The sequence below is a fragment of the Chanos chanos genome, chromosome 3 (assembly GCF_902362185.1).
Source record: "Chanos chanos chromosome 3, fChaCha1.1, whole genome shotgun sequence".
NCBI lineage: Eukaryota > Metazoa > Chordata > Actinopteri > Gonorynchiformes > Chanidae > Chanos > Chanos chanos.
The window spans coordinates 40,753,240-40,777,379 of NC_044497.1; the positions used below are offsets into that span (position 1 = coordinate 40,753,240).

General features: G+C 42.9%; 1 protein-coding gene across 1 annotated transcript in view; it reads right to left on the bottom strand.

The window, feature by feature from the left end:
- The window catches only part of map3k1 (mitogen-activated protein kinase kinase kinase 1, E3 ubiquitin protein ligase), a 35,479-nt gene that overhangs the window by 3,389 nt on the left and 7,950 nt on the right, over positions 1 to 24,140 (bottom strand). Inside the window, exons 2-14 of the mRNA XM_030768698.1 lie at positions 10,285 to 10,435; positions 9,733 to 9,939; positions 9,055 to 9,255; positions 8,714 to 8,830; positions 8,433 to 8,581; positions 7,860 to 7,981; positions 7,040 to 7,121; positions 5,470 to 5,656; positions 5,039 to 5,293; positions 2,449 to 2,570; positions 2,164 to 2,255; positions 1,812 to 2,004; positions 64 to 1,372 (exon numbers count right to left, since the gene is read on the bottom strand). Coding sequence (XP_030624558.1) covers positions 64 to 1,372; positions 1,812 to 2,004; positions 2,164 to 2,255; positions 2,449 to 2,570; positions 5,039 to 5,293; positions 5,470 to 5,656; positions 7,040 to 7,121; positions 7,860 to 7,981; positions 8,433 to 8,581; positions 8,714 to 8,830; positions 9,055 to 9,255; positions 9,733 to 9,939; positions 10,285 to 10,435 — 3,187 coding nt within the window. The remainder of the gene's footprint in view (positions 1 to 63; positions 1,373 to 1,811; positions 2,005 to 2,163; positions 2,256 to 2,448; positions 2,571 to 5,038; positions 5,294 to 5,469; positions 5,657 to 7,039; positions 7,122 to 7,859; positions 7,982 to 8,432; positions 8,582 to 8,713; positions 8,831 to 9,054; positions 9,256 to 9,732; positions 9,940 to 10,284; positions 10,436 to 24,140) is intronic.

Below are 24,140 nucleotides of genomic sequence, written 5' to 3' on the forward strand. Positions count from 1 at the left end.
TTTAATTAATGGTATCTAATTGAAATCTTACATTTTTAGTGACAACATGACATCTATACTCACATCCACCTGGATAATGATAACGTCCTCTCCTTTGTCCACCTGCAGCTGTGGGATAACAGGCAGGGCGTCCTGTGACTCAGACATCGCCATGACGATGGCTAACGCCTCCTCCTCTTCTGCTTCCATCTTCTCCTTGCACTTCTGATTCTGCGTTACGTCCTCTGTGTACGTGTCATCCTCTGTGCCGGGCTGTTCAGGTGACAGCACCGCCACCTCAGACTGGAAGGTTACGGCGTTGTCACCGGCTGGCATGGATGCCTCCAAAAGATCTTCCATGCTGGAGTTCAGCTCGGCCGAGGCATCCAGGCCACGGAACTTATCCTCGACTGGTGTGAAGACCGTGTCCTCACTGGGAATAAGAGCTGACCCACTACAACAGTTACCGTTATCGGTGGGAGCGCCCGCCTGCAGGTCCAGCTTCATGGCGCTCTTAGCACCTTGGCATGACGCTTTGGCACTTTCAGAGGAGGAGGAGGAGGACGGCGGAGGGGAGGGTCGTGAAGGTTTGGGGCGGTGAACCTGGCTGGAAGGTAGAGGCCGGGTCTGGGTGAACATGGGGGAGGGCAACTTCTCTGGATCGTTACTACTACCTCCACCGGCACCCTTTTGAATGGGCAACTTACGCTGGGTGCTGGGGGAGGAGGTGGACAGTTTGCTGGGTATGAAATTCTGTGGTCTGGGTTTGGGATTGTCTGGGGGGAGGGGAGGGGCATGGGAGGTGAAGGAAGAGGGCGGGCCTCGTGGATGACTGGAGGAGGAAGAAGTCGAGCAAGTGGGAGAGTTCAGACATTGGCTAAGGGGTCGGCTGCGTGCCTGAACCGGGGGCTTTGGACACTCAGTGGAGGACGCGGTGGCCGTGGTAATGGCTGCAAGTCTCTCTGTGATGTCATCGGCATTCGCCGCAGGCCTGGAGCCAGCCTGCCCTCGAGCTGCAACTTTACTTGCCGTCTGCAGGACATGTGTGGGCGAGTTCCTCTCTGTGGTGTTGGGGGAGTTATGTGGGGCCGGGGGCTCCATGAAGGCCTCGGAGTGCGGGCTTGGGCCTGTCTGCATGTTCTCCAGACCCAGATGGATGGCGTCCAGGATGTCCATCTCCTCAGCGATGGCCAGCAGACGGCGGCGCATGCGGGCATAATGAGTGGAGCTGGTGATGCTCAGCATATCCAGCAGCTTGACGAAGACATGTGGCACACGAGCCACCATACGGGCAGCGCTTAGGAAGACACGGCGTGACAGTTTGCCCACCATGGAGTGGGAATTATCAATCGACTGCAGCGCAAAGCTCAGAAGTGGCAAGAGCTTCTGATATCTGCACACAGAAGACACACTAATCAGAACACTGCCAACAGGACTGAGTAGATACAGTGGATGTTACCGATGAAATGTTTTGTCATTGTAAAACATCCAACAAATTTCCTAAATTTCCTTTAGGATCAATAAAGTATCTAAAATATCAAGAAAGCAAAATATAAAGCCGAAGTGAAGTTTTTACTTTGCATAAGACAAACCAAGGATGATGCTTATTGTAATTGAAGGTGATACCTCGTACTAATAAACTAGATGTCTTATACAAATACACTGCTAACACCGCTCATTTCCACAAGTGGTTGGAAAGTTCGGAAAGTCAATAACAAATGCAATAACTTTTCAAAAAATAAGATTAAACTCCAGCGAAATGGGTCGTATTATGACAATACATGACAGAACTCTGTGATGAAGTATGTGCTGAAGAATAATTTCTTCTGTACCTCTCCACCAGGTTCTGGGATTGGCAGCAGTCTCCAGCTGAGACTATGTGTGGGTAGAACTCAGCGGGGAATTCCAGCAGGAGTCGGTCAATCAGACACAGACGACCCAGCAGAGCCTGCCAGTTATTGGCCTCTGTCTGTGATCCCAGTATACAGTTCAGGACATAGTCCACTCCACCTATTCCAATAGACCCTGACAGACGAAAGCAAGCAGTTACTGACTTCTGCATTTGATTGCTATATTGCATGTTTCGTTACAGGTGAACTGCTGGAGTAATATATATATATATATATATATATATATATATATATATATACATACATATATACATATATATATACACACACATACCTGCTTTGAGAATTTCTCTGCCCACAGCCAGTTCTCCAACCTGACCTTTACACAGCTCCAGTAGAGTGGACACAGACAACTGACTTGTGCGACTGTATGACAGAAGAACAAACACACACCAACAATTTACTTTATCCATTAAGCCTCAAACTGTGTGGTACAGTACAGGGCTTAGGCACCAGTAGAGGGCAGCAGCCTCCAACAGTCTAACGCATCCAGTGATGTACCACTGCAGTTTGAGTTTAAGCCCAAGTTACGGCCTGGCTGTTTTGACTGTGCTATTACCTGTTGGCATCTGCACACTTCACCAGGATGGTCTCCACTACAGGCCGCAGGAGCTGCTGAAGGCGGGAGCGCTCAGACAGAGTGTGGCAAGGTGTGTAGACCAGCATGGCACGCAGAGTTTTCTGAAAAACAGAGGGGTCACTTCACCAAATTGCATACAGCAAGACAGCAATTCTCAGTGGAGTGACTCTCAAGCATGTGTGATACTGGTAATATACTGTAATGTAGGTTACTTAAACATAAACATTAGGAGAGAGCTACACGTGTGTAAAGAGTGACTCGCTGAAAACAAACGCACATGTATAACCACAGACACTTTGGGCCATGAAAATGAATGGTTACAGTAAAGGCCCAGTGAAATTTTGCCAATCTGTGACTAGCTAAACAAACAAGTCTAGAAGCATGCGTGTAATGTGATGCCACTGGACCACAGTAGGAGGACTGCACTTTTAACCTTGTGTGTTATGTGCTGCCTATTCCTGACAACAGGGCTGGAAGAAGTCTGACCACAGGGTATGTTAAGTGCAACTGTGTGTGTGTGTGTGTGTGTGTAAGGCTGTGTGTGTGAGAAACAGTTCACCCTGACCCTCACTCCTAGAGAGAACTAGGGAGCGGTGACTGATAGCACATTGATACCCTGGAGTACTGCCCAGTGCAGACAGGCTCGGTTCAGAGTCCACTTACACACATGCAAATGCCCTCCCCACACCCACACACACAACTCAAAGCACAGGAAAAAAACCCTGAACAAAAACAAATCATAAGGCAAAAATGACCACAACCTTCACATCTCTGTGGCATAAAATTAAAACGTCACAGTCAGTTTTGTAGGTATCTATATCCTTAAACCAAACTGAGTAACCCAAGATTACTACCACAAGCTTGAAAACATAGCTGTCCTCACAGAAAAGTTCTTCAACAGAAGCATTTTGACACAATCTGGCCTTGCCCTGAACAGTGGTGCCCATGGTATTTTTAGTCCCTTGCCATCCACCCCCCTTTGTTTTTGCAGAATAGCGGCACTAAAATCAAAATGTGCTAAATATGCTCGAAACCCCCAAGAGGACAAAAAACTTTCTTGTTTCCTCAAATGCAGCTCACTGGAGCAAAGAGATTAAGGCAAAAGACAAACATGGATTTAAAAAAAAAAGCTCCGAGAATTATTGTTAGAGGAGTTAAAGGATAAAGAGGGTTGGTGTGGAAAAAAAAGGAAAAGAAACCTTTTCTTTTAGTCCAGCCTGAGGATCCCTGCTGCTTTTCAGGCTTCCTGGTTAGAAATGAACTTTAAAACTAGCTCACACGGTTTGTTGTAACATTGAACTTTAGCACTGTTCAGATAACAGCCAATGATGAGGAAAAAAATATGCACTTGAATGTTTTCTTTTGGGTTCTCCAACAAGCAGTAAATATAAACTTCAATGAACAGCTGTGAGAAAATGCACTTTGAACTATTTTGATCCAGTAGACAGTGCGTGTGGGACTCAATGTGTGGCCTAAAAGTCTTCAAGACGTTTGCCAAGAAAGCCATGTAAGCTGTGAGACCGTCCACTATGTAATACAGATACTAAACTGCAGTCTCCCTCTCAGAATAAAAACAATAATGTATTTATGTCTGAGGCGCGACTTCAGGTTTATCTGTCAAAGTTCTGACATCTTGTAAAGACCGAAGGCATAGTTAAGAACCAAGCATTATGCAACTTCCTGACCTTGCAGTCAGTGCCAAACTTCCACGCAGTCATATGTGTAGACAGACTGCAGCGCTTGTGATTAGTGCATGTGATGTGTTGTGTAGTCTCAGTGCATGTGATAAAGAACACATGAGTGACCACTCACAATGTGATCTGTGGTCAAGAAGGCACTTGAACATGCAAATGATAGAATGGACAAAAATGATGCATAGGTGTATCAGATACTAAGCACTCCAGAGAAGTAAACAACAGGACAGAGATGAAACTAGTGTCTTTCTAGGCCGACTTCCCATTATCTAATTCTTGTCAAAGCATTTCATAAATCTGTCCTTAAGTATCTCCGGCCTTATCATCTGTTGCACTGTTTCCACTTTGTGACAATTTGACTATGTCACAAGTGTGCTAGGGCTCGAGCATAGCAACTCATTTATAGCCTCGGTTATTGTGTCCATTAGAAGCAGGATTTTAGCGTCTGAGCTGTGGGTTTGGAAAAGTAACAATGACTGGACTGATGAGGAACATGTGATTTTACACTGGATTTGTAACACTCCTGAGCTGAAAGTTATCCGCTGGTGATGTACCTGGTAATGTATCTTAAGTAACTACAGGGATTATCTGCTTTGTATTTAAGTATTTTGTTTAGTATTTTATTACATCTCAACACTGGTCCCTGGTCAAGAAATAACATTTTCCCGCCTTTATTTTGTCATGCCCTGTGTGTTCCTCTTCCCCAAAACTATCACAGGGGTAGTCCAAGAAAGGTCTTGGAGAATTTCCCTAGCTGCTAGAGTTTGGTAGCCTTGTGATGCTTAAGCCATATTGCTTCAACTTTATTTATGCCAAGGGAGTGTTCAGTTCATTAACTTAAACAGTGTCAGGTATGAATGTACACTGGGTCTCACCAAGGCAGCCACGTAGACTTTGTAGACAGGGTCCGCACAGACCATGGAGAGCACACTGCAGCAAGATTCCACAACCACATCTCCAGAGATCTCCCCACAGCCTCCCGTTGCGCCCAGCCCTGCACCCACCAACGAGCGCTCGCCATTGGCCAGCAGCAGAGCCCCACTCACGTCGTGGGACAAACGGCGCAGGGCCATCTCTCTGATGTTCCAGTTTCTGGAGAAGAGGCAGCCTACCAACTCCATTCCAAATACCTAAGAGAGAGAAGTGGAAGAAAAGTGAAATATGGAGACGATAAGTAAGGAAAAGACACGGCAAGAGAAAAACTGCCAGTCGCCCAGAAAGACATTTTCAAAGCATTTCAAATTGAATTTTCTTAGCCATGTACAGTCTCTAGAAAGTTCAAAGGTATCACAGTTGCACAGTTCACCTTGATCCATGGCTCAGCCAGCTCTTTGTAAGTCTGAGGGATCTGCTGTATGCTGTAGTGGGGCAGGGTGAAGTCTCCATCCTGGGTCTGTCTGGAGCCCTCACAATGAGATGAGGCAGAGGAGGAGGAGGAGGCTTGAGTCTGAGGGCGGCCAGAGGAGCTGTCTACCACGGATGCTAGCTCATGACTGCAAATACAACAGCACAATTAAGACATCACAACATGTGGTCATGTCCACTTACACTGATCCTAGGGGACAAATAGATAGTCAACAGAACCAACCAGATCATAAATGCAGTTGTACAACACCCTTTTAAGCCTGGATAAATCTTACATTTAAAAAGACAGTTAATGCTAAAATATTTAAACTTACACAAGTTGATGGAAAGCATTTTACAGCTGTTTGATTCAAACAAGCACTTAGGTCTAAGAATCTGGTCACAGACATGATTTATTTTTGTGGGTATAAATATACATGTACAGAAGATGCATTAAAAACCAAGCTCAGCCCATGCTAGGATGGAGGGCATTTTCATGTTTTCCATTACTTGTCCAAGCATGACGACCATGTCTCTCTATGAATATAAATGAACTGGCCTGTCTGAATCTGCTTAAACCAGAACGCAACCTTAAACGTGGCTATACCAAATGGGGGATTTATGTAACAAAATTAGAATAATTGCAGTTTCCCAAAGAAAAACAACTGGGTATGGTTTCAGGTTTTTTGTGTGGGGAGAATCCCACATTAGAGCCGCATTCATGTCTGGAGGGTCTGAAAAAAAAAAAGTGAACCTGACTAACCGCTGCCATTTCAGTCCCAGGTAGACACACAAAACATGGGTGGTGCCTGACTGTCTAGCTCACCTAACCAAGGGAAGTAGATCCAGCATATGCACACACATCAGATTCTGAAACACTGAACCTTGCAGATACCTGCACACCACTCACATTTTCATGGTTCTCTGACACATCTCCATTTAGCCGAATAAGATCCAAAATGCTTCTGAACTGAACTCAAAACTGTGATGAGAGACACCGCAATGATAACTACTTTGCAGACGTTCTCAATTTAGTGTCATCTGTTGTGCTCCGAGGTTGAGTAAAGACATTCTAGAACACTCCTTAAGAGGATATATAAGGACCCATCCCTAGTCAGTTGGAAGAGACTGTGCTGTCCACTGCCCCAACCTGGCAAACTTTCACAGACTCCAGACCTAAATTCGGTCTGTTGACAGTAAGACTGACAGACAATGACCTGATATATGACTGGTCTGGCACATTTGTGAGTGCTCACTGTGGTACACTGTGCCATCCAACTCTTAAGGCAAGGTTTGCACGGGCTTTTCTTGGTCCCTGCACTACCAGGCATTGTACCCACATACCCTTTAAAAGTTGAGCAGTGTTTCTCAACATTTGTCTGAACTCTCATCAGAGGAAACTGCTGCCAACCCATCTCCGGTATAACAGGCATAACAATGTCCCAAGTTCTTGACGTGTCTTTTTAAGAGTTAAGGGAGTGGAATGTGTTCTAGGATCAGGAGTGTCTTTTTTCCGGCAAGGAAACATTTACCTTTGAAAATCATGGGACTTCCATTTGGCTCTGCAAAGAGGGCAAATTAAGGCTTCACGGTTCCTCCTGCATTCCTCTGCCCCTGAAGGAGAGTAAGAGAAAGTTTTAGTTCCTTGTCATTTTGGTGGAGGTGGCAACACCTCCTGTCTGCCTGTCACAGGACGATGCCAGTTCAAACAGACTGCCATTCTAATCAGACAGTGCTGTCAAGGAGGGCCAGACCTCAAGATGAACACGTCTGATTCTCACTAAGTTACTGTGGTCCAGGAGCATCACGTTACACACATGCTTCTAGAGTTGTTCCTTTAGCTAGTTACAGACTCAGTGCAACAGTGGCAATAACCAGCTGGACAGAGTCTAGTCTAAAGGGCTTCCTTCATGGGTGACTGCAAGGTATCTATGAATGTCAAATGACTCTTATAGCAGTCATAAGCAAAAAATGCAAAAGTGTGAAATGTAAATGTTACAGTGCATGCATCTAAAAACTCATCACATGGTCAAGAGTGATAGGAAACCACACTGCAAAGCTTATAAATAAAGTAAAGAATACAGGGAAAACACCAGATTTGCCTTAACAATTAGACAGTCATACGTAAACGTATTCAACTGACGTTTTAGAACATGTTTAACCATAACCTTTCACTACGACATCATATGCTGTGACCATTAACAGCAGCATTCCCTGCTCTTCACTTCTCTAAGCCAATCGAAATGCCATAGCCTGTGGCAGTTATACTTGTGTGCATGAATGTTGGTGTGGTGCTAGGCATGGAGAGGACTGTATGACTGCTGAAGTTAAGTTTATGTGCTTGTTACTCACAGATGGACATGCAGTGGTGGTGCAGTTTGTTTCTGCAGCCCTCTTCACACACCGTCAGACTCTCTTCATCCAGCATGTCCAACAGACAAATGGGACACATTTGCTCCTCCTCATCCTTCATACTGCACACACACAAATACCAGATATTGGTTTTCAGACAGTTGCAAACTTTCTTTTTTTTTTTTTTTCATGAGACATTTTGTGCTAAAGAAAGTTCCTGAAACAATGACAGGTATGAATATGTGCTGTGTTCCTACATTTAAAGAATTTTATATGGGGTTTTATGTAGTTTTAAGACAAAAATGTATCACCTCTAGCTGGAAATGAGTATACAGTGTATACCTAGGGGTTGTGTGAATGTGACTATACTCAAATGATATGTGGCTTTTGTATCAAGGAGAGATGAGCAAGGCAAGAACAAAATGGTGAAAATCCAAAGATGGGTAAACTGTTCCTATATGCGCACTTGGTTCATAAGACAGACACACAGCATAATTTTGTGTATGATCTGGAGGTCTAGGACAGGGGCTTCAGACATGAGTCATGACACTAAACAGCCAATTGTGAACTGACCTGCTCTCGGTACTGGAGGGGGAGGTACTGGAGGTGCAGGAAACATGAGAGTTGGACATGCGTGACACAAATTTCTGGATGGTGTTCCGAGAGGGAGCCTTGATTCGAGAGCTCCGTCGGTTGTGGTACTTCTGAAACAAGCTCTCCACCTGAGGCAACAGACAGTCATTGAGGCAAAAGGTAAAAAGAAAGCTTATGCATCAAATGGCAAACCTGGCCAGACTAATAAGACTAGGGATGAAAAGTAATATTTGTACTAAGAGAATGAATGTGGTTGTTACCTCAAAGTTTTTGAGGGTCTTTCTCCACAACAGAGGGTCGGAGGGCTCTAGCTGGAAGACTCGTAACATGACGAAGAGAACATGTATGCAGAAGGCTCCTCGACCACAGCTGCAGGTCTGAGAAGAAGAAAAACAGTTTGATTCAAGTTTATTCAGACATGAGTAACACATAGAATAATGCATGTCCTTGTGCAATTTTCCACAGTTTTGGGTTTTTGGCTCACCATGTAAACATGTTTGGATAAAGTTTATGTGTACAATCCAAAGAATAGAAGGACTGGTAAATAAAATAACATAATGTTTACTAAAGACTGGCTAAATCTGCCTAGTTACATGCTTACCTGAGGACCAATAAACACCCTGTATTTGTTATCAGGGCTATCTCCGCCAATTAGGAAAGAGTTGGGTCCTATTTGCTGCAGAAGATAGAGGCGGGCTCTCATGACCTTACTGACCCTGCGGTTGGTCTCCTCTGGACTGTAGGGTGAGAAACCATCTGGGGAGGGAGCTCTTCGGGGTGGTGTTACTCTGCCACTCTGAAACTGTGCGCACATGTGCACGCACGCACACACACACACACACACACACACACACACACACACACACACAAATCAGCATTCATGCTACAATGACAACTGCAATATGCTCTCACTCATGATACATTTGAGTCAAAGTATTAGTAAGGATCTCTATATTGCAAATAAAGAGTGTGCTACTTATAGGGACTGTAACATCCAGATGAGCCTTTTTATTTGGCATTAAAAGCACTATCGATATTGTACACCTCTAAATAAACATCATTAATGCGTTTATTACAACATGAGCTTTAAAGATGGCAAAGAACTTTCTCCCCACAATATCTTACCAAGTAAAGTTTAAACAAGCTAAAAGCCAAAAAAAAATGCAAAAAATAAACTTGTTTTGATACAGACACAAGGACAAAGGCTCTGACATAATGGAAGGACAATTCATATGAAATTTCCCCAAATTTCCTGATAGTCAAAGGAAATGGTACTTACAGGAACTGGGGATGCCCCTTTCCTGCGAACACCGGGCGACTCAGGTTTTCCGCCTGTTTTGCTAGATGAAGAGGAGCAGGTTCCAGGGGAGGGGCTGCGACGGCCCCTGCTCTGAGAGGAAGAGCTGGATTGACTGTCGCTGCTAGCCTCTGCCCCCTGTCGACCTGCCTCGCTCCCATCCGGTCTCAGAGGGATGGGCTTCACCACCTGAGGAGAGGGGGAGAGAAAATAGTTACACAAAGCTCTATAATATGATAAAGGCCCTAAACATTGGAGTTCAATGAGAAGGATGGGCATGTTTTAGCCTTTCATTTGAACATATACGTGAGAAAGAGTCGACGGTGTCATATACGCATCTGACATTTTTAGTATATGATAATGTCAATAGGCAGTCCAACACGTGCAAGAAATTTACATCTGCATCCGTGAACATAGAATCACTCTGGTGAGCGATGCCGTGAGTGTGTGCTTGCGCGTGTGTGGTAACCCTGCATGAAAAGTTGTGCGTAAATGACTGCACGGGAGGTTTTGTGTATATAAGAGCAGGCTTACCAAAGGTCCTTTGCGGTTCTTTCTCTCTAGCCATTCATTTTTCCAGGCTGGCATGCAGGTGAGCTTGAGTTTTTCTCTGATCATACGCTCCTCCGGGCGGTCCTCCATCTTCTGCAGGCCCCGCAGAGTGTCCTTACTCTCCATATCACGACTACATCATCGAAGAGAAACACATATGAACTGGTCACATACAGGATCTCACACCGTTCAAACCCACAGACTTCTCCTCAGCCATTGTTCTCAGGCGGCCTTTGGTTAAAACCCAGTCTCATTAAAAAAATCAGGGACACGCATCACGCATCTTCATCTTGATATGTCCAGTGCACTATCAGTCGCAAAAAGTCCAAAGGTTGCCCCGTATACATTATCTATCTTTGCTGCTGGATGGGATGTCGTGGCAAGCAGAGCAAACAGGCCCTGCTCCCTGTCTGCATGTAAGGCTGGCAGAGGGCTTCCGAACAAATATTCCGCTCCATGCAAGAGGATGTTATGATAAGGAGCTCCAGCAGTCTGAGCCCCTTACATTTACAGTGCATCATACAAATGAGGCCTGACAGCTCGGCCGCCTGCACTCCCGTGCAGCTCCACCGTGAATGAGCCCTTTCACCAGCTAAAACACTTACTCTGCCTTTAAAAAGAGAGGAGGAAAATATCTGCCCCAGAAACTCTAAGAACTCTGGCCTGTAAACATATTAAACAACAAAAAACAGCAACCCACTGGCTGAGGCAAGGTAAGAGTAGACCTGTGGGATGTTGTGATAAGACTGGCTGTAACTCCATCTGAAATTACTACAATCTCAAGTAACCAGCTATTTGTGAGGTCCCAGCACTCTTCAACCTCACAGTATATGATAGTCATTTGTACATAGAGTGGTTTTGTCTTAGAGAGATAGGCAGTCAGACACAGATAGATATAAATAACTTCTGACAGCAATCCATTCTGATCGACTCACCTCCTCAGCCACACAAGGAATTACTGATCCTACGAAACAGATTACATTTTACACCGAGAACTGCACAATGCGGAACATAAACCAAAACTGAAGGTCAAAAAAATCTCATTAAATCAACTATTTATGCCTCATTCACCTTGGTGGGAAAGCCCCTGTGCTGGCAGGAGACCAGCCTGAAGGGCTTAATCTCAGAGAGAGAGCGAGAGGGAGAGAGAGGGGGGAGAGAGGGGGAGAGAGAGAGAGAGAGAGAGAGAGAGATTGACAGAGCAGAGTCTTCCTGAGTGGGACTGACCTGTACGCCTGTGTGTGGCCACATGTGACCAGTGGGTCATGGACAGGGGAAGAAGGACGATGTTCAGGATTCATCATTAATTGAAGGCAGAATCGATGACGCACTTACTCCCCTTTCACCCTTTTGGTTACACTCAATAAAAGCCAGCAAGCAGAGGCGCAACAATAACAGACACAGAGAACAGGAAAGGCAGACTTCCTGTGTTGCTCCTAGACTCGTTTGAAGCAAAGTTGAGATGCGCCAAGGAGGAAGTGGGCTAGAACTCTGACTACAACTGAAACAACAACTTACAAGTTAGTCTGTAACCAATGAAGCCATCGCGTTATTTATTCACATGTCTTTTCAATAGGTGACATAAAATGTGTGACTCTTTCCTCAACAGATGAGATATCAACAGAGGTGAACTAAAGAGGGAATATTAAAAGTAAAAGCCACTTTTAGAAGAAAACACTGTAGGTTGGGATGTTGACTGAATTCAGCTGAGAGGATCTGAGCAAGAATAAAAGGACCAAATGCTTTATCGGAAATTAAGTTCGTAAATGCGTGAAAACAAACAGGTAGAAAGTGCAGTATAATCAATATAATAAAAAAAAAAATCTTGCTGACATGAGAAAATAAAGTAGTGAATTTGCCAAATAAAAAGAAATTATTTTAAAAACTACCCCTCCCTCTCCAGGCACAGAAAAGGCTATAGAAAAATGTTTTCTGACAAGATTGCCCAAGGCATCACAGGCTTGTACACTGTGAGCAACTCTGAAGTTATTTCAAAACAATGTGGTTACTTTAATATTCAATGTTTTGTGGGAAGAAGCACATTTGACTTCAACTCCAACATTTGCCAGCAAACACAAGAGTGCAGAGTAAACAACTGGAGTGGCTTTGCTCTCACTCCCACACTCAGGGAACAGAGCTTTCAAGATTCAGAGCCAGGAACAATGAAACCAGATAGCAGGAGTTTACCATCTTTACCCTGAATGAAAAGTCAGTAGTGGTCGGACCCAGCCTCTCAAATAACAGCTATCCCACAGTGCCATGGGCCCGGAAACAAAGGGGCATTGTAAACCGTGCAGGTGGGACATGGCAGGGCCGGCAGGCTGAGAATCCATTTCAAGCATCCACGTAAGCCAAGACTGCGTCACACACACACACACACACACACAAACCTGTTGGCTCTTCTCATACACACCACCCATTTCTTATGGGCCACAACTGCTCCCAAAACTCAGGTTACAGTTCACACAATCAGTGGCTCCGCTGGAGGGGACAGTGGAGCCAGTCCTCTCAGGAGAGTGGCAGAAGATGCTAGTTTTTAGACGGAATTAAAATTCTACAGACTCAAACGTCACTCATTAAAAACACCAGCACTGGACCTAATGACAGTTAACAACAGCACAACAAACAAACAGACCTCAATTTACCAAATGCTCTTGACTCTGTGTCTATAACTGTGCATGTAAGGTAACTTTTGTCAGACTCATAGAAGTTACCCATAAATTAAAACCACTGATTCATACAAGTTACCCATAAATTAAATCCACTGATATCATATAAGGAAGTTAAACGTAAGACACAAGCAAAGAAAAAAAATGCAGAAGTGAAGCAGCTTTAGTGAAAGCCATAAACCCTTTATATCCTATCACAATCTAGCTGATTGTTTCAGATTCTGGTGATTAAGTAACCTGCGAGATTTTTTTTTTTTTTTTTTAAAGCTGCATGCATAATTTTGTCTAATATAGAAATATACGCTTCACTTTTCAAACATTTTAAATAGTTTTTTTAATTTCTCATGTTCCTCCACATTAACAGAATGGGCCATTTAATAGTATAATGGAAACTGTCAAATGACAGACAAACATTGGGCATCCCGCTGCTGACACATTAATGACTAGGGCTGTGCTCCTCTGACGCAAAAACAAAAAAAAAAAAACCCCAGTATGATACAGCATGATAATGATACTATTTACACGGCTTTTCATCACTGATCCCCAAGTAATAACACTTATATTTACTTACTTATCAACACTCATTAGAAGCATAAAAATGCCATTTTATATAGTGTTAACAAGGTGCGAAATAAATAATAAAACTCTCTCATCCACATGAACATACTTTGCAGATCTTGCAAGAGGAAAAACATCACAATAGCAAAAATGGGGATGAATGAAGCAACTGAAAGTTGGGTATAAATGCTGCTACGCACAATTAATGCAAACTGTAAAAATGATAAATGAGGGGCAGAAGTGCTAAAAATGCTAACAGCCGTAAGCACGGACAAAGAAGCAGCTCCTTAGAAATCTTTAGGGGGATAATATCATAAAAATAGGCAGATTAAAAAATATCCAACTGTTATAATAGCATAAGATGCAGCAAAGACAGCAGGCACATTATAGTCAGCAATGCCACTGTGTAATGACTCCCAAAAATGAAAGAGAGAGAGAGAAAAAACACATTTAGGTATAGTCATATAAGATATTTACAATGAAGAATACATGTTAGCATGTCTGCCCAATTTACTTCAGCGTAAGGCAGCTGTAGGTTATCCCCTCAGGTACATACAGGGTGAGGCTACGATGCTCTTACTCAAATCCTGACCTGAACTAGCCCATTAAAGGATAAATGGCAAAACTGATGTCAGATTTGTACAAAAGGGCAACTTCTATCCAGTCCCACTTTGGCATAGGCCTCAGAAGAGGTAAGAGTAAATCCACCAAAATATGCAACCTGAATCATATGTGTACTCTAACAGGGCACACTCACCAAGCTAACCGCAGCTGATCAAATACCACAGTGCCCCAGGTCACCTCAAACCAAACATTTTTACTTTTTATTTTTTATTCAAATATATAATGAAGATTGCACAGAGGTCATGAAGTCATGCTAACGAATGCTGTCGAGCAGGCGCACAACTTTGAGGGGCGCAAAATGTAGAAGATGGACACAAAAGTGTGTGTATCTTTTAATCAAACAGATGTGCCTCGGGGCCTGCTGATCTAGGATTCTGGCATATTTGTCTTTGACGATTCAGACCCATTAGGCTTACTTGTACACTTAGACAAGACAGCTGTAAATTCTGTATTAATCCAACCTACTGGAGAAGTGCAGCTTTGTCAGGACAAATTTAGGGTGTTGAATATGTAGTGTAGTAGTGTAAAAGAAAGAGGCTGAGCATCTGTTCAATGTTATGTGCAAATCAGCCCCCCCCCCCACACACACACACACAGATATGTTGAAGGATGGGTCATGATGTGAGAGCGAGAATTTCCATTCATCAAAAGTGACTCTTTCTGTTGGGAGTAACCCACAATGTTTACAACGTTGCTGGGAAGTCAAAAGAAGAACTGCAAAGCTGACTACACTGCAAACTCCCAAATGAAATCTTAATTCCCTGTCCATTGCTAACACTTTCATTTTATAACTTTACTTCGGTACACAAAAACGTTTATTTACTTATTTATTTGGAAAACTGTCAATGGTTCGTGATATGAAGTGTAAACCACTTCTTTTGATAATAGACACAGCAGGGATTGCAGCAGTGGGGAAATGAGAGCCGGGCTATGTCCTACAGCGTGCACAAAACAGTCAGTGTGCGTTGTGTCAAAAAATAACAAAGGAGCCATTTTCATCATCAGCTCTGAAACCAACAGCAGTAAGTGGGCTGCTTCCAACAAATTTAAAAGATGCATGTGTGTCAGTTGGCGATTTCGAAACTATACACCACTATTTTGCGAAATTACTCATAAGGGAAGTAAGCGAAGTAGGACATGTGGTTTGAGCGATTCTGTGTTAGTGTTCATGTCCATTGAAGTAACTTAAATCAGGTTTCCTTGCCTTTAAGCATCATGCAATTTTTTTTTTGGGGGGGGGGGGGGGGGGGGGGGGGGGGGGGTGGGTCATGCTATCCCACAGAGCTGCTTTCAAAGATGGAAAACGAACTGTGATGTTAACTGCCAGCCGGAACAGAGCACTAAACTGTTGCTGTCACGGGTGCTATCCTCAGACCCCAGGATCAGAAGCATTATGATGGTCGGGCGCGTCCCATCCGACATACAATGTAATTAGGTCGCAGTGTAATGGCAGAGCGTGTGGGGATCTCCCGCACGTTACACAACCGGTTATACTGTTAGCCCACACCTGACTGCTTTTTGGGACATCTCTGTGGGTTTGGATAAAACTGGAAACACTGCCATGTTGACAGTTTGCAGCTTAGCCACACTTGTATAATCTTGTAGTAGTTTGCAATAGTTACTCATTTTTAATTCCACTGCAACTTCTGTGACGTACAAAGCAACAGTCAAATGCTGTCTTAATACATCAATTAGAATTCAGAATCAATGACATTCACTTGACAACAGGTTGAATCTCATTCCTACAGCTGCAAGGATGCATGCAAAACAGCCCCATCTTCACTGTTTTGCCTGAAGTGTAATCACTGGGCTCTATTTTTGTTTGTTTTACATTAGATACATTTCCACAAAATTAATTTTGCTTGCAAAACATGCTTCACTCCTTTAATATCCAGTGAAGGGCTATCTGAGGTAAAAGGCATGCTTTTGGAGGTACCACAACATCTTAAAATGAGCTTTACATGAGAGCAGAACTCTTAAAATAGCTTTTATTTTTGGCGGTAATCTGAGTCTTCCTTCTTATTATACACGATTTCTGAATTTAGAGCTGGCAAAGACCATCCGTCTGCAAAATGCTGCTGAGCTCTGTGCACAGTTTTATCCTGTGCAATTCGCTGGGACTGTGCATGTTGAGCAAAAAAGGCATGCATTTCACGAGAGACAGGCCAAATGTTTGGTAATGTGCAACTTAATTTAATGCATATTTTAATGCACCCTTATAAATTGAGCTGTCATCAACTATATTTGTAAAGCGATATGTGACACAAGAAGAGGCTGAATATTTGGGTTGTGCTGGGCCATTGTAAATCTAAAGCACTAAACTTAGCCTGAGTCAGACAACATTTCCAACAGGGGCATTCTATGACAAAAAACCCCCTTTCTAAATGTGAACTTCACAACTCAGACCCCTTGTTTAGCAGCACACGAAAGGTCAGCTAGCACAAGAGTAAGAGCAGGTGGTGTGAGTGGGAGCTCTGTACAAGCGCATCTCTCTCTCTCTCTCTCTCCCTCTCCCTCTCCCTCTCCCTCTCCCTCTCCCTCTCCCTCTCTCTCTCCCTCTCCCTCTCTCTCTCTCTCTCTCTCTCTCTCTCTCTCTCTCTCTCTCTCTCTCTCTCTCTGGTGTGCAGCCTACTGCTTGGCCTCTGGTATGTGGCTGGAATGCAGATAAATTCCTCCCACCCAGTACTGTTCACACCACACTGCCCCCACTGAAGAGTGACCACCGCCATCTCTATCGGCCCCTCACAGCAGGGGGAGCCCCGCTAACCTATCCCCACATTGACACCCCCCTCCCCAGTCCTAGCAGAGCACATGCACAGAGAGTCAACATAACAGCTTTTCAGTTTGTATCTGGCACTACAATACTCCCCCATTTCTAATACAATGCAAACCTGGTGTTCTTGCTAATAGGGAGAGTACAACAAAAGACCACAGCAGAAATAGGAGTGTTTACAATAGGCTAGATTTGGATGAAGTGTCCATTCCCTGCTTTCAGCTTCTACTGATGCACCCTCCACTCAGGACACTTCTCTTCACCCCAGTTTGTCAGGATGATTGTGCCATGTGTGCTTACAATCAGACAGTCCAATTAATGACCCACTAGCCAGTGCGCTGGAATTGGAGCATGCCCTCTGGGGGAAGAGGGTGGAAAACAAGGGCTTATGAGGCAGACACACATTGGTTTTGGGAAAGAGGGGGAGGGGTGCACAGCACGCACGCACGCAAACACTTTTGCAAACTAAAGCCTACATAAGGCCACCACACATATTAAAGTGTTAGTTATTTAATATATTCTAATCAACTCACCCACAAGAGTTTAAAGTATTTTGAGTACTAGTTGTGCTCAGTTCTTGAGGTATGTCAAAATGAAACATGATTATTCATGTTACCCAGAGGGCATTAGGGTTGTCTCTTAGTCTTCATCACCAAAGTGCATCCACAAAAGAGAATATAAATCTTCTCTTTTTTTGCCTATTTCACCTTCATGTCACTCAAATGCAAAATGAAGCACTTCCTCATAAAATCGAATCAAAATATAATCTGGTAATGGTGTTAAGAACATGATTACTGTTGCTTTTCTTGAATGAGAAGCCCAAAATATGTAGTGGTAGAACAGCCTACCTCTAATCTTCTCAGTAGCCCGAGCCCGCTACCAGAGATAAGCGATGACTTGCCCGTATACCCTCGCTCAATAAATTGATTGTAGATGATAGGGATGATACGAGATGTATATTAAATGTCTATATGAACAGAACTATTGTCGTGAATTTTCATTGTCGTACATTAAAAAAAAAAAAAACATTTTATACAACATAATCTTCATAGGCTATACAGCTTGATGGTAGAAAAAAATGTAAACACGTTTGCAGTTATTTTCTTACAACTGAAGTCTTATGCTGTTTGGTACACAGATGGTAAAGGTATAGTAAGAGCAGCAATACTCTTATACTTAAGGAATAAATCATTAAATACTCAATTTCTGTTTCGTGGATTAGTAACGAGAAACTCTTAGTAACTTCTTTCGCTTAGAGTTTAGTAGCTTCTTTAGTAGCTTCTTAGTAACAAGAAACTGAAGGAGCATTCTCAAAGATAGGTCTATTTTTATTTAATATAGGCTATTTATTTACTATAATTTTTCATTTACGTGTTTTTCAGCTGTACATATTCAAACAGGGAAGGAATTCCAGTCTTTGCATTTTGTTTTGCTCAGCCTTTTTTAATTAAAATGCTTGTGATATCTCACATGCGGCTTTGACCATCACCCAAACATTTAGCCCACATCATAGAAAATACCGAGATATATATATATCATGTATCACCATTCACGCTAAAAATACCAAGACATGATTTTTGGTCCATAATCGCCCAGCCCTACCAACTGCCAATCATTTTCTAAGGACCACAACAAAGGCAGCGGAATTGGTGAAAGTGATGAGAGGGCGCAGAGAAAGTGTGCACATTTCTCTACTTATTCAAATGTTGAACAGAATCGCACTTTGATGGCAAAATGGCAGTTTGTAGATGTCAGAGTTGTTCTCATTTGATATGTAAATGTAGATGTCAGAGTTATTCTGACTTGATAAACAGAATCATTTAATTAATGGAACACCCACAGCAGTGAGTTTAAGCCAGCAACAGCAGTGAGAGTGGGGAATGGTTGCATATGAGTTTGTCGGGCAAAAAGAGAGAGTTAACAAAATTGAATAATTTTGCTGTTAGGGTACTGTGTAACTTCAGTATGCTCTTTTTGCCAACCACTGACCAAGTTCTGTAGCTTTAACATGCTCTCCTTATGTCTCCATGCAGTAAAGAATGAAAACGCCTCTCAGATCTTCTGTTTCCCACATCTCTCCCAGAGAACGGTGTTGTTTAGCTATGTTCTGGTCATTGTCCACATTTCGAACAATCCAATAGTGCTGCAGGTGGAACATTGAACCAGACTAAAAATTGCGCCTTTTGGGAAGTGGCAGATGCATCAGGGGACTTTTCAACAAGCGTATCAGTCTAAATGATGCTTCTGATTATCGAAAAAATATGAAGATTGGCTCCGATTATCAGACAGAACAATCGGTCGACCCACACTTCTCAGTAAGGAAAATTACAACTGAACATCATGCGATAGAGACCAAATGGACATGAGTTCTATTACTTCTTATTCTCTTTTGTTATACATGGTTCATTCAAGGGAAGTTATTTCATAGCTTTATAGAAAAACATTTAAGGAAATCCTACTCTATCACCGTTACCATTTTGTTACCCTTTCACAAGTGGGCTCAGCAAAAAGACTCAGCAAAAGATTATTGTCAATTTAAAATGTTAAATTGCTTCAATAGGTAATGCACAGGATCCCAAAACTACACTCAAATTCTTTTCCATCTATATGTATGTATGTGTGTGTGTGTGTGTGTGTGTGTGTGTGTGTATATATATATATATATATATATCTACATGCCCCAAGCTACCTCTCCAAGAATCAAATGAAGGAAATGCAAAGTTCCTAAACTTACAAACATACTTTCAGGTAGGATAAAGCTAAGTCTTGCCTAGTTAACCCCGGCCTCTGACGTGTCCTTTCAAGCCATCTGTTAATTTTTAACAGAGGTTCGCTTTTCAGAGTCCTCTCATCTTCAGCCGTTATTACACATTTATAGTTATAGACATCTCTTTTCACCTATAGTGAGTAGTCTCTAATGTGCCATTTGATCTTCTAACCTTATCCAAGAGACTAATCCTTAAAACGTACCCTGATGTCTTAATAAATATAATTACTTCCTACATAGCATAAATCAGGCATACAGTACCTGAGATAAGCAATACCCCTGAAAGCAAATGATGTGTTAAATATTCACTTTCAGCTGACTATGGCACACAGTCTCCTTAAAAACAAGCGCCTTAAATGGGTAAAATGGTAAAACAGAGGCCAATGGGCTAATGAACAGCTCAGCACATATTTATTGCAGTGGTTAAGAAGTACATATATCTAACAACCACTGGCAGTGATTGAGACATAGAGAGCAATCATTAATGTGTTTTACAGTTTAACCACAACCCCCAGCTCCTCCCCAGGTTGATCTGTACTAAACATACCGCATAGTTTAGGTCATTCATAAGAGTAGTTTGAACAAAACATTTGGCAGCTTGTACACCGACCACATCAAATCAAACATCCAAGCATCACAGATTCTTGCAGCAAATGTAGTACTTCAATCAGTAGAATGATGCATAGCTACCTGCAATGCTGACACTTGGTGAGATGCTAACAGGTTTCTACTATAAGGAGATGTGTGTTTAGAGGCCAAGTTATTTTGGGTTATCTTCTGGCCACCTACATGGCCTCTCTTGGGTTGGGCACTCAGCACAGGAGTTTGTGTGCAAGCGATGTAGCCAAGTGCTATCCTCCTCATGCACATCAGGATACTGGGTGCTGATGCAAGCTGACAGGGACAAAACAATGGAACCCACAGGCCCATGGGTTTCACCACGCATAAAGAACATAGCACCCCTCTCACACACACACACACACACACACACACACCATGAGAGGGGTGCAGGGAGAAATAAAGTCTCAACATAGGGAAGAAAGTGAGAAAGCAAGAAACACTGCTTATTCATAACGTCTCCTCCACCAATAGCAAGGACAGAACAGCATTTTTCACTTTTAGTAGCTCCACAAGTCACATGTGAGCAAGACTCAATTCACAGGAGAATCTGGGCCAATCTGCTCAGAGAATCACATGCATGGCCTCTCCAAGCAAACAGCACATTAGGGGGATGTGGAGGGATTTCAGTATGACAGTGTGAATGTTTGTCAGTTTGACCCATTCTTCTACATACTCTATTTGGTAAATAACTTTTGAACATTCAAAACTACATCTGCTAAATGGAGATGAGGTATTCTGACATGGCTGAAAATTCATGGGGTCTTCAGGTTCTGCATTAATGAGGGAAGGTTCCTGCCACTGCCATGAAAACACCATATATTGATGATCTGGATTTGCCTCTTGCAGGGCTGTAAGATTGCAGCAAATTACAAAACACTGCAAAAAGCCTCATCACGAAGGTTTATATACAAAAATTGAAAAACTGAAAATGAAGCAGTTTGCAAATAGATTTTTCTCTACATCATCATGAAAAACTATATAATGGAGGATAGAGTGCCATTTTCCTGCCTGAGAACATTGTGGAAAAGCTGTGCTGGAGATTAAACTTCATGATAAACTGTTCTGAGGTTCAAGAGTGGGTGTTGGGGGCCACTGGAGACACTGGCACATTGCAGCATGGCAGGGAGAGAAGCCAGCAGCTCTGTTAGAGTCTGACTCCCAACACAGTTAATCTCCCCTCCACTCCTCTCATTCAACAGGCTCCCATACGACCCATCCAAAGTTATCACTGCATCACAACATTCAGTGGAAAGAAAGGGGAAAACAGCAAGTAAAAAAAAAAAAGGGGGGGGGGCTCATTCAGTGATCATGAACAGCCATTTGAACAACGTTTGAGGAAAAAGTCAATTGAGACAAAACTTGACCTCGAAAGAACAGAGCAAGACAAAAGGAAAACAACTTGCGGAACAGTGTCCCAGGGGAGTTGGGTCGCTCCAAAGCAGCTGCCCGGATGAGCGCGCTGAGGAAGAAAGGCGTGGCTGAGTAAACATTTCCAAGCCTTTTCCAAAAACAGACTGGCTGTAGTTTGGGGGCTGGGGGGTGATGGGGACTCAGCCATTTCCTTTGTTGGCTCCTCTATGCTAGGCTGAGGCTAGTGGATATTCCTCATTACTGGCTCTAGTGCTGGAGCCCAGGCAGCGGTCCTGCTGTCAGGACCTTACAATGTATGCCTTTGTGCTGCGTTCTTCTGCCTCTCCTTCATACACAAATGTATGCTGCGTGTGCCTATCCAGAGGACCAATCAATCAACAAAGTCACTCTGACTTACAAGCAAGGTCTCAGTTAGAGTTCACATTAGCTGTGGCCTATCCCTCAAGGAGAGAGAAATAGGATGGGAAATCAATGCTGCTTTCTCATGCTGTTACAACTCAGTTTGTTGTGGTGCAATACTCAACCTACAGGGAATAGGCCAGTCTATTGACTATTCTGTCTAACACAATATTCTGTATAACAGAGAGTGTTTTCCTTTGAAAGGACATTAAAACCCAAACATCACATTTACCACAGATTGAGCGATGGCAATTTTTTAATCCCATGTGACTAAGACACAAGTCCATCTTGTTCTGACAGACTGGACTAAGAGGTTCAAAACATCCCATATTGACTACTAGAGCTATTGTTATGGATAGCCCTGCACTGATGAAAACTGTGTTCATAATTTTGGAAGCAAATACATCCTTGCCCTCAGTCAACGTATTACAAATGAATTTTCTGTTAGGTTTGGTTTGAATTTCAGGTAACTGCCAAAATAAAGAGGACACAAGTGGATGAGGGTATGCTACCATGTATATTGAACACAATATATATTGAATGTAGATGCTGCAACACATGTGGTTCGTGAGGTAGTCAAACTGGAGCTGGAGCTTTAGTGATGGAGGCTGCTCAACTTTCTGTTGTTTCACAAGGAACAGTAGCTATGGTGATACTGACATAGAAGTCATCAGTAGCCTAACCAGTATCAGCTGTGGTTGAAAGCACATAACCCCCTGTCACGATGTCCAGTCATGGTTAAAGATAAAAGGAAAAACAAAGAAGTCACTCTGAATCAGATGAAATCAATCTAGGGCATGAACAGTAGGCAGGTACAGCCGGTCAAGAACTGAGAGGGACTTCATGGTTGATTTACAGTGCATCGACCCACATAAACCCCATTTTACACCCAGAAATGCATGTTTGTAAGAAATGTGGTTCAAAAAGCACAGGCTGTGGTGTGCTCCATCTGAAATTAAACCCATGGGGTAAAAGATCTTGTGTGTGACGGTAGATTTCTGGATTATGGTGACTTCGTCATGGCATGGAGTACATTTTCTTGACATGGTTTTACTCAACTGAAACCCTGTGAGAGCGTGGGGGTGTTCCAAGTACGTGGTTTAGTGACTAACCCCGATAACTTAACTCAAGAGTAAGCAGTAAACCTCCTAATAGACGAGCCCAACGGCTTCATTCTCCTAGCAAAACAAAGCCACTGGGCTCTTCTGTTAGGAGGTTTACTGCTTACTCTTGAGTTAAGTTAACGTTTTTGGAATACTCCCCAGGATAAATGGCAACACAAAGACATTCTGAGTGATAACCTCATACTAAGGTATGCACATCCTGAAGAGTGATCTATTCCAGTTTGAGAGTGCTCTACCACAGCGATCTCTGGATGATCTGATGAGCATTAAAACAATGCAAACTTAAGGCTGGCTCAGCCACCACTTCCCCAACTGAACGCTTACTGGAAATTCTGTAAAGGCAGCTGAAACAGCATTTTCCACCACTGTCAGTGCAACATGACAATCACAGAATTTCTCAGGGAATAACAATGTCATAACGCTAAAGAGTTTTAGACATTTGTATACTCTATGCCAGGGTGCATTCTGATGGCTCTTCATGGTCCAACGACATGTTAGGACACTTCATGCTGGTATGCTCTTTATTTTGACAGTTATCTGGAGAGTTGTGCTCAATTGTATAGGTATCCTGACATTTCATTGCTGACCTCTGTGTAGCACAATGCTAAGTATGCTGTCTTTTTGCAATTATCTGTCAAACTATGTAAAATACAGAATGTGAAAACATTTGGCCAACCTCTTCCAACTCAGAAATATTCAAGGGTCATCTTGTATATACTGCACATTAAATATCTCCTCATAGATTTTCAGTGATATTTAAGCATGTAATCCTCTTGTAATCTGCAGATCTGTGCCATTCCAGAACCTTCATCAGTCTATCTCACAAGTACTTCAAGGTTGATTTTGTGGTATGTGTTTGAATCATTCTCATGATAAAAATTTCTCTCAACTTTTTAGCTTCAGTGACTTCTTGACTGATTCTGAGGTATTAC